The sequence below is a fragment of the Miscanthus floridulus genome, chromosome 1 (assembly GCF_019320115.1).
Source record: "Miscanthus floridulus cultivar M001 chromosome 1, ASM1932011v1, whole genome shotgun sequence".
Classification (NCBI taxonomy): domain Eukaryota; kingdom Viridiplantae; phylum Streptophyta; class Magnoliopsida; order Poales; family Poaceae; genus Miscanthus; species Miscanthus floridulus.
The window spans coordinates 48438505-48448905 of NC_089580.1; the positions used below are offsets into that span (position 1 = coordinate 48438505).

At 49.7% G+C, this 10401-nt stretch overlaps 1 protein-coding gene and 1 pseudogene across 1 annotated transcript; both read left to right on the top strand.

Moving 5' to 3' along the window:
• Positions 1–1892: 1892 nt before the first annotated feature.
• LOC136456361 (lysine-specific demethylase JMJ29-like) lies at positions 1893–8079 on the top strand (annotated as a pseudogene).
• Positions 8080–9317: 1238 nt separating this feature from the next.
• Positions 9318–9635, top strand: LOC136456371 (uncharacterized). The gene has a single exon (XM_066456209.1). It carries the CDS (start codon positions 9318–9320, stop codon positions 9633–9635), a length of 318 nt encoding a protein of 105 aa, XP_066312306.1.
• Positions 9636–10401: the final 766 nt, after the last annotated feature.

Genomic DNA, 10401 nt, shown 5'->3' on the forward strand with positions numbered 1-10401 from the left:
CGGGCCATTAGGCACGGGAGTGCCCAAATCGCAAGCAGGAGAAGAAGGCTGAGGCTCATCTAACGCAAGCTGATAATGATGATGAGGCCACTATCCTGATGGCGACATTCTGTGCACTGCATGACATCGAGGCCGAGGGGAAGGAAGATGTGACGATGGTGGAAGGACCTAGGAAGGCCCTGAAGGCTGTCAACCTCGACGAACCACGCGCCTAAGTCCACCTCAGACGTGTGGGCGCCGACCAGGAGCAGCGGTGGTATCTGGACTCTATTGCCAGCAACCACATGACAGGCTCCAAGGCAGCCTTCTCTGAGCTCGACGATGATGTTACTGATACGATGAAGTTTAGTGACAGCTCAAGGGTGGCAATCTAAGGGCGCGGCACCATCATCTTCACATGCTAGAACGGGGAGCACTGCGCGCTAACGGATGTATATTACATCCCATAGCTGCGTTCTAGCATCATCAGCATTGGTCAGCTAGATGAGCGCGGTAGCAAGGTACTGATCAAGGACGGAGTCCTTAGGATCAGGGATCAAGAGCAGCGACTTCTCACCAAGGTGAAGAGGTCCTAGAACTGGTTGTACCTGCTCAACCTGAAGGTAGAGCAGCCAGTGTGCCTAGCGACAAGGCACACCGAGAAGCCGTGGCTGTGGCATGCCCAGTTTAGACATCTCAGCTTCGACGCGCTTGGTTGGCTGGAGAATATGGTCTGAGGGCTACCCCACATCAAGCACAGAGGCGAGCTATGTGACAGCTGCCTGACCAGGAAGTAGAGGAGGCTACCATTCCCAAAGGTGGCCAAGTATCGCGTGAAGGACGCTCTCGAGCTCGTCCACAGCGACCTCTGTGGGCTGATCACACCAGCCACAAACGGTGGTCGGTGGTACTTCCTCCTGCTCGTGGATGATTGCAGTCGCTACATGTGGCTGCAACTCCTAACGAGCAAGGACGAAGCGATGGCGGCGATCAAGAAGTTCAAGATGCACGCGGAGGCCGAGAGCAGCAAGAAGCTCCACGTGCTGAGGACTGATCGCGATGGTGAATTCACTTTGGTGGAGTTCGTTGCGTACTACGCGGATCAGGGTGTGGTGCGACACCACACCGCGCCATACTCGCCACAACAGAATGGCATGATGGAGAAGTAGAACCAGACGGTGGTTGGCATGGCTCGATCCATGATGAAGGCCAAAGGCATACCGACAAGGTTCTGGGGTGAAGCGGTGACCACTGTGGTGTTCATCCTCAACCGTGCTCCGACTAAGGCCCTAACAGGCAAGACTCGTTCGAAGCTTAGTATGGACGTAAGCCGAGCGTGTCCTTCCTCCAGACATTCGGCTGCATTGGCCACGTTAGGAAGACGAAGCTGATCCTCACCAAGCTGGAGCATAGGTGTTCCTAGGCTACACGGAGGGTACCAAGGCGTACCGGCTCTACGGCTCATGTGGAGACAAGGTACTTGTCTCGCGTGATGTCATGTTCGACGAGAAGGCGGCTTGGGACTGGAATAGTCTGAGCACGGGGGAAGCTGGCGGCTTCACCAGCACCTTCATCGTCGAGGACCTGGTCATCCACGGTGGTGGAGACGCTAGAGAACAAGTGCCGAGCACTCCAGCGGCAGAGCCAAGCACTCCTAGGGTAGTGCTGAGCACTTCGGGAGGGATGCTGAGCACGCCAGGAGTGGTGCTGGGAGGTTCTGCAGTGGTGGCGACCACTCCAGGATGGGTGTCGAGTAATCCCATAGCGGAGCCAAGAGGTCTTGCAGTGGTGCCTACCATTACTAGACTGAGGCTGAGCACTCCTACAGTGGGCCGAGCACTGTAGGAGTAGTGACGAGCTATCCAGAAGAAGTGTCGAGCACTGCAACTAGAGTGCCGAGCACTCCAGGTGCTATGTCGAGCACTCTGGCGGAACAGGAAACTCTGTCAACACTGTTTGAGTTCGCCTCACCTCCAAGTGACATCACTGAGTTCGTGGATGCCTTCCACGAAGGTGAGGAGGTGCGGTTCCGTAGGCTAGACAACATCGTCGGTGACACAGGGCCCTCAGGCCTGGCTGGTCGGCTGCTCAATGATCAAGAGTTATTGCTTGTCAGCGTAGAGGAACCACACACATTCACGCTGGCCGAGCGCGATGGAAACTGGTGATGGGCGATGCTGGAGGAGATGAAATCAATCGAAGAAAAAGAGACAAGGCAGCTCGTCGATCCACCTCTAGGATGCCGTTCGATCAACCTGAAGTGGGTGTATAAGGTCAAGCGAGACGAGCTCAGCGCCATTGTCAAGCACAAGGTGCTCCTCGTCGCCCGAAGCTTTGTTCAGTGTGAGGGCATCGACTTTGAGGAAGCCTTTGCGCTAGTAGCGTGCATGGAGTCAGTCCATTTGCTACTACCTTGGCAGCAGCAAAGGATTGGCGTGTCCATCACTTGGACGTTAAATCAGCCTTCCTCAACGGCGAGCTGGCGGAGACGGTCTTCATCAGGCAACCTCTAGGTTTCACCATCAAGGGAGAGGAGCACAGGGTGCGTCGACTGCGCAAGGCGCTCTACGGGCTGCGACAAGCCCCATGAGCATGGAACGCCAAGCTTGACGCCACACTAGGCGAGCTTGGGTTCCAGCGGTGCGCAACCGAGCATGCGCTCTACACGTGGCGACGGGGGAAGGAGGAACTCGTCGTTGGCGTGTACGTGGATGACTTGATCATCACCGGCGCGTGCACGGAGGACATCAACAGCTTCAAGCGTGAGATGGCGGCTCGTTTTCGAATGAGCGGTCTTGGCGCACTCTCCTACTACCTCGGCATCATAAGACAGGGGAAGGAGGAACTCATGCCCGGTCAGAGCGCATATGCCTCGAAGCTGTTGGAACGGAGCAGCATGGCTGAGTGCAAGCCATGCGTGACTCCGATGGAGGAGCGGCTGAAGCTGACGAAGGCCAGCACCATGGTGAAGGTGGATGTAACACTCTACCGGAGCATCGTCGGCGGTCTACGCTACCTAGTCCACAAGAGGCCGGACATTGCGTTCGCCGTGGGCTACGTCAGTCGCTTCATAGAGGATCCTAGAGAGGATCACTGAGCTGCGGTGAAGAGGCTACTGCGCTACGTCAAGGGTACGGTGGATCAGGGGATCATCTTCCCAAGACAGTCGGAAGTAGGCTACAACTCACTATGTTCAGCGATGCAGACATGGCGGGGGACATCGACGGACGACGGAGCACCTCTGGAGTGCTCGTCTTCCTCGGGTTGGCTCTAATTTCATGGCTGTCGTTGAAACAGAAGGTGGTGGCGCTATCTATGTGCGAGGCAGAGTACGTAGCAGCGGCCACAGCGACGTGCCAAGTTGTGTGGCTGCACCGGTTGCTGGGCGAGCTGACCGGTGCGGAAGCTCACCCACCAGCACTGATGGTGGACAACCAGCCCCCATCGCCCTCGCGAAGAATCCGATTCTGCACGACCGGAGCAAACACAGCGACGTAAAGTTCCACTTCCTCAGGGACTGTGTCGATGGAGGGCAGATCGCCATCGAGTTCGTCGAAATTGGTTGGCAACTCGCGGACGTCCTCACCAAGCCGCTCGGACGTCTTCGACTCACTGAGCTGAAGGAGATGATCGGTATGGAGAGGGTACAGGGGATAGCAGTAGGATTAGGGGAAGAATTGTTAGATAATCTACTGCTTCCTTGTATGAACACACAGTAAGGGAAGGCGGCGCCGAAAATGCTCCCTGCTGTGGTACTATAGCCGCTGTAGAGGCAGGCGCCGAACGGCTCACCTGCCGGACTGTAGCCACATGCAGGGACAGGCGCAGAAGTCAGTCCTGTTGTGTTACCTAGTCACTGTTGCAGTAGGGCAGTTGTACTATGACTAGATGGATAGAGTTGTATATATAGTTTGCCACTGCAACTCAACAAAGAGAGTTCAGATTTGCCATCTCCTATATAGGGCTCCGGTCAACGCTGGTGCTTGTACTGTGTGTATGCTCTGTTCTCCCTCTTCTTCTACCTCTAGGCATAGTGTGTGTATTCGGACAACGCTTGTTCGTGGTTGGCTTAGCTAGTGGGTGCTCGGCAACACTAGTGGGTGCTCGGCAAGACTGGTGAGTGGTCAACTCACCTGAGCCGGTGATCCTGTGGGCTAACAAGTGGTATCCTGTGGGCTAACAAAGTGAAGGTTCCTCTAGCTACAATTAGACGCGATGCACGGATATGCTGGTTGGTTTGGGTTTAAGTACATTGCTGCGTGCAAATTATTTGTTTCTTGAGGTGTCTAATTCATTGCTATCTTTGTAACAGCAACAACTGCAGGACTTCTATTGCTGACTTCCACAGAAGCTGTAACAATTGTTCCTATGATCTCTGCCTCAGCTGCAGCCAGGAGCTTCGTGGAGGGCATGCTCCTGGTGGTGGTGTTAATAGTGACAAAGCTACTAGTCTAACTGATCATGGAGGCAAGGAAGATTCGCAGCAGGGAAGTAGTCATGGTAAAGTTGCAAGTCAAGAACAATCTGATGGACAGAGTGGCATGCTGATAGGTAGCGCAGTTTCTGCTGAGGACAACAATCCTAGATTGAGAGGGTGGAGGGCAAATAGCAATGGAAGCATACCTTGCCCACCAAATGCATTTGGTGGTTGTGGTAGTTCTCTTCTTGAACTTAAGTGCTTGTTTGAAGAGAAGTTTACTGCTGAGTTACTAGAGAAATCCAATTCCGTGATCAACAATGGAACAAAGCTGGAGTTGGACAGTTCAAAATGTTCCTGTTTCACTGAATCTAGTGACATGAATGACATAACATCTAGGAAATCATCTTGTAGACAGAATTCCTGTGATAACTACATATATTGTCCAACTGCTAGAGATGTTCAAAATGGAAGTCTAGATCATTTCCAGGAGCACTGGTTGAAGGGTCAGCCTGTTATTGTTCGTGATTCACTTGCTTTGACTCCTGGGTTGAGCTGGGAACCAATGGTTATGTGGCGTGCGTTACGAGAAAAGAGAAACAAAAATAAAGACGAAAGACTCTCATTTATCGCTCTTGAATGCCTGACATGGCGTGAGGTCTGTGATATCCTCATTGTTTGTTATTAGGGCAGTCCCAATAGTGTATTGATGATGGTTTCTATTCTCATTAAATGACTTGCCACGTAGGTAAAATGCTGATATGGCAACGTAATTTATGAAGAAAGAGAGCAAAAATCCTAGAAATGGTTTCATCGCGAAGAAATCAGGTCTTCTCTTGACCCAATGTACCAAGAAACCATGAAATCGCCATTGGGGAGAAACCACCAGTTTTCAGGGGGCTCGTGCCACACTCCCATTGGAGAAAAAAGATAGAGTTGGGAGAGAGAAAGAGAAAATAATTATTACACAAAAACACCTCCACTGTAGAAGGTAGTTTCTATAGATAATTTCTTGTGCTATGGAAACTGCATCAGTTCCTTTCATTGGGACTGTCCTTAACGTTTAATCATTGTTCTAAACTGGAACTGGTGCCGAGGAATGGTGACTACCACATGCATAAAGTGACTTATAAAATCATTGACTGTTAATCTCTATCCAAATTATGAAATATATTTTTTAACAACTAGTATTATGTCTTGTAATCTTCCTAATATTGTTCATTTAATATCCCTTATTAAAACTTCAAATGCAGTTAGCCTATAGTTTCTATTAATACCAGTTCGCTTTTTTATGTACATATATGTATCGTTTTTCTGGTTTTACCATATTTAACTTTATGGCCTTGTAGACCCATAAGATGTTTGGTTGCCATTTCTTAAAAATATATGTCCTATATTGCAACATTTCTTACCTAATCATTTTTTTTGAAACAAAGTTTATAACATCATTGTCACTTTTATGTACTCAAAATGCAGGTTGATGTAAATATTCACATGTTTTTTAAGGGGTATTCCCGTCGGCTGGTTGGCCCAATGGGTTTGCCTCTGCTTCTTAAGCTTAAAGATTGGCCATCACATAGCTATATTGAGGAGCGGTTGCCACGACATTGTACCGAGTTTATATCTGCGTTGCCATTTCGTGAATATGCAGATCCAAAATGTGGTCCTCTTAATCTGGCAGTGAAGCTGCCCAAAGATGTTAAAAGACCAGATCTTAGTCCAAAGATTCATATTACTTATGGAATTGGCCAAGAGTTGGAAATTGGTGATTCTGTTACGAAGATTCATTGCAACATGTCTGATGCGGTAACTAAATAGTTATTATTGTGCTTCATCATGTTCCTACGATGATTATTCTGATGCCATGTTTCCATTAGAAATTATAATCCAAAGTAATAGGTATGATTATCCTTACATGGTCTTTAAAATTTGGTATGGCCATCGTATATACACCCACATTGAACTGATATAGGAGTAGTTTTTTATTGACTCAACCTTCGAGTACAAGTTGTTGTATCTGAACTCACGCACCAACACACACCACACACGCTAACACACTCACACCCCTAGTACCTAAGCTAGGTCTACAACCTATATCTAAGGCTAAGAGTACATGAGTGAGAGTTCATCCATGCGAGACAACTGGAACGCACCAACACACACCACACACGCTAACACACTCACACCCCTAGTACCTAAGCTAGGTCTACAACCTATATCTAGGGCTAAGAGTACATGAGTGAGAGTTCATCCATGCGAGACAACTGGAATTATTAACGGGGAATAAATCCCCTAGGTGAGGCAACCGGGCGAGTATCAGCACTAGAACCCGGGTGGGCAGCCTGAGTGCACGCTCAGCTGACCAACTGAGCACCAGCTCAGTTCTCGACATAGGAGTAGTTATCAAAAACTGCCTATGTATTTCTATATGCCATTGCCTGTTCTGACTAGCTTATCTATAGGTTTGATTTTTTCAGTTGTCTTAAAGTACTACAAAAAACACATTTATCGTCAAGGATTTAACACCGCTGTAGTAATAGTCTTATAGATCAGCAATGCTAGTTTGAGTTACAAATATCTCATCATGGTTTTAGGTTTTGTACGAGAAACTAGACCTCTTATTGCCAATGGCTTAACACTAGTTATAATATCATTTCCTCATGTGGTTGACCATGGCTTGGACTATAAGTCAGATGTAGTAATCATTAATCTTAATTATCAGGACCGATTTGCTACAATGCTGCCATCGCTTCATGTTATGGGTGGCCGGAGGGCCAGCCCACATACCTCTCATGGCAAGGGATAAGGATTAGGAAAAAGATTAGATTAGATCAGGTCACTTATTTCTAGGATTAGTTTCTTAGGGGTCAAGTCTCCTCTCATATATATAAGGATGGGATGGTGTCTCCTTTCAATCAAGCAATGAAGAAGAAGAATCCAATTCCCCCAAACTACTCTAGTCTTCCTCCATGCCGACTTTGTCCGGTCATCTTCCTGTCAATGGCTATCCCCAAATGATCTAAGGATCTCATTTACCTGTTCTTTTTTCCCCATAGGTGAACCTTTCTTTACTTATCCTTTCCTTTTTGCTAAGCTTTTTGCCTTTTTTTAATGGTCTTCCACTCGCTGATTTCTACTGCCTTTATCAGGTCCATATCCTCACACATACTGATGAAATAAAGCTCAAATAAAAAAGGATTGCTGCAGTAAAGAAAATAAAGGAGATCTTGTCCACCGAGGAAGCGAATAAATTAAGACAAGCTTCGCATGCAGATTTAGCTGGTGGAACACCTACTAATTCTGCAGAAGGAATATGTGCCCAACTTAGTGGCCGAAAATGCAGTAAACGTTGTGCCTGTAATTCTTCCAATGCAATAGGAAAAAGAAATAAGAAGACATGCAAGGGGAATGATACAAAACATATTGCTATATCTCTTGAGTCAGAAGATGAAGATCTCCCATTTGTAGAGGGAAGCAAACCAGAAGGTGGTGCACTGTGGGATATTTTCCGACGGGAAGATGTTGGCAAGCTGCATGATTATCTGATGAAACATGCAGAGGAGTTTATGCATTGCAATTATGAACTGGTGAAGCAGGTGCCTTGTTGTACTCACTATTTGTCCATGGCACATCATTTGACATATGATTTTCGTGTTGCATAACCTTGTATGTTGGCAGGTTACTCATGCTATACATGATCAGTGCTTTTATCTAACACAAGAGCACAAGCAAAAGCTTAAGGAAGAATATGGTCAGTTAATGTTGATGCGTTTTTAACTTAAATTATTTGGCTCACTTCCTGGCTCTTATCACTGCCTATGCAGGAATTGAGCCTTGGATATTCGAACAGCAGCTTGGTGATGCAGTGTTTGTCCCAGCAGGATGTGTTAGAATAGGCGCCCTAATGGGCTAGCCTTGGGCCTGGCGCTTAGCCTGTTAGGCTGGCTACCTTAGGGGTTAAGATAGATAGATTACATTGATAAGGCAAGGATCACCGTTGATTGGGTGTTTCTATAAATCCTATTGATCCTTGCCTATATATTGTACCCTGTACTGCTGCTAATCTATCAATCAATTCCCGAGACCTATTCGCTCTCATGGTATCAGCCGCCTAGGTTTAGGTCTCCTCTTCTGCTGCCCACTCCACGCGCGCCGGCCCCTCGTCGTGCTGCGCCCCTCCGCGTGCCGGTACACACCGTGCTGCGCCACCATGCCCTCCACCCCTCCAGCAACCCCCAGGGTTGGGGATGATCTGGCCACCTCCTCTGCCACCATCCAGGAAGACGTCGTCGCCCAACGCCTCGCCGCGGAGAAGGCCAACAACGCTGCCGCCGCTGCTAAGGATCGCGACGCCACCGCCCAGCGCGCTAGCGAGGCACTGGCGCGCGCTGCCAAGGAGCGGGCGGCCGCTGCTGCTGCCGTTGCTCCGGAACCCTCTGGCGCCGCACCTGGAGGCCCTTCAGCGCCGCCACCCGATCTTCGGGCTGCCATGCTGCATCACGAGGCCGTTGCCCTTCTGCAGCTCCATGCTCAGGCTGTTGCAGTCAGCAACATCCGGAACCACGTCACCACCATCCTCGACGTCGATTCCGGTAACTTCAACCGCTGGCGTGATCAGTTCCTTCTCATCCTCGGCAAGTTCTCCCTCCAGGATCACATTCGAGAGGAACCTCCAGCCCCAATTCCTCCTGATTGGGCCCGGATGGACTGCGTCGTCAAGTCCTGGATCGTCGCCACGCTCACCGACGACCTTGGCGAGATCATCTCCGCCCAGGGCTCCACCGCTCGCCATGCTTGGCTCGTCGTCGAGTCGTAGTTCCTTGGCAACCGTGAGGCTCGCTCCATCCACCTCGAGACACGGTTTCGCAACCTCATCCAGGGCGACCTCTCTGTCATCGACTACTGCCGCAAGCTGAAAAAGATGGCCGATGATCTCACGGCCCTTAGCGAGGTCGTCACCGACCGCACGCTCGTCCTCAACGTGATCCGCGGCCTCAACGTGCGCTTCAGCCATGTTGGGATGCTCCTTCGTCGAGCTCGACCATTCCCCACCTTCCTGGAGTCTTGTGATGACCTCATCCTCGAGGAACTCACCATGGAGACCCGCAAGGACGCACCTGCCACTGCGCTCGCTGCCTCCACCACTCCTAGCCCTGCCCCTGTGTCCTTCGACACGGGCGCTGGTGGGCACTCCAAGCCGCCTAACAACCATCGTAGCAAGCGCGGCGGTGGCAGCTGAAAGGATCAAGATGCCCAAGAGGGGGGGTGAATTGGGCTAATTCGAAATTCTCTTGCAATAAACAAATCCTACGGATAGCCCAATTAACCCCTTGTGCCTAGAAAAGTATTTCTATCAAACTAATGCACAACGAACTCACCACCTATGTTCCAACCTTACTCAAGCAAGCAATTCTATGGATGTAAAACAAGTATTGAATTGCTTAAAGTAAATACTCAAGGTAAGTGCTCAAAGTAAATAGGGAGAGAAAGGAACGCGGCGATGTTTTGCCGAGGTATCGAAGAGTCGCCACTCTCCACTAGTCCTCGTTGGAGCACCCGCGCAAGGGTGTAGCTCCCCCTTGATCCGCGCAAGGATCAAGTGCTCTTTACGGGTTGATTCTTCGACACTCCGTCGCGGCGAATCACCCAAAGCCGCTCACAACTTTGAGTTGGGTCACCCACAAGCTCCGCCGGGTGAACACCAAACTCCCAATCACCACCAAGCCGTCTAGGTGATGGCGATCACCAAGAGTAACAAGCACGAACTCTCACTTGACCACGCGAAGCCTAATGAGACGATGGATGCACACTTTGCTACTCTTGATTTGCTAGTGAGGCTACTCTCTTGGATTCTCAAATCACAAACACCTCACTAGGAACTTGCTCTTCTTGGCACTCACAAACGTGTTTCTCAGCTGTTGGAATGAGCAAAAGTTACTCCACTCACGAGTGGAGCTTCTATTTATAAGGCAGCCTGAAAAACTATCCGTTATGAGCTTTCTGCG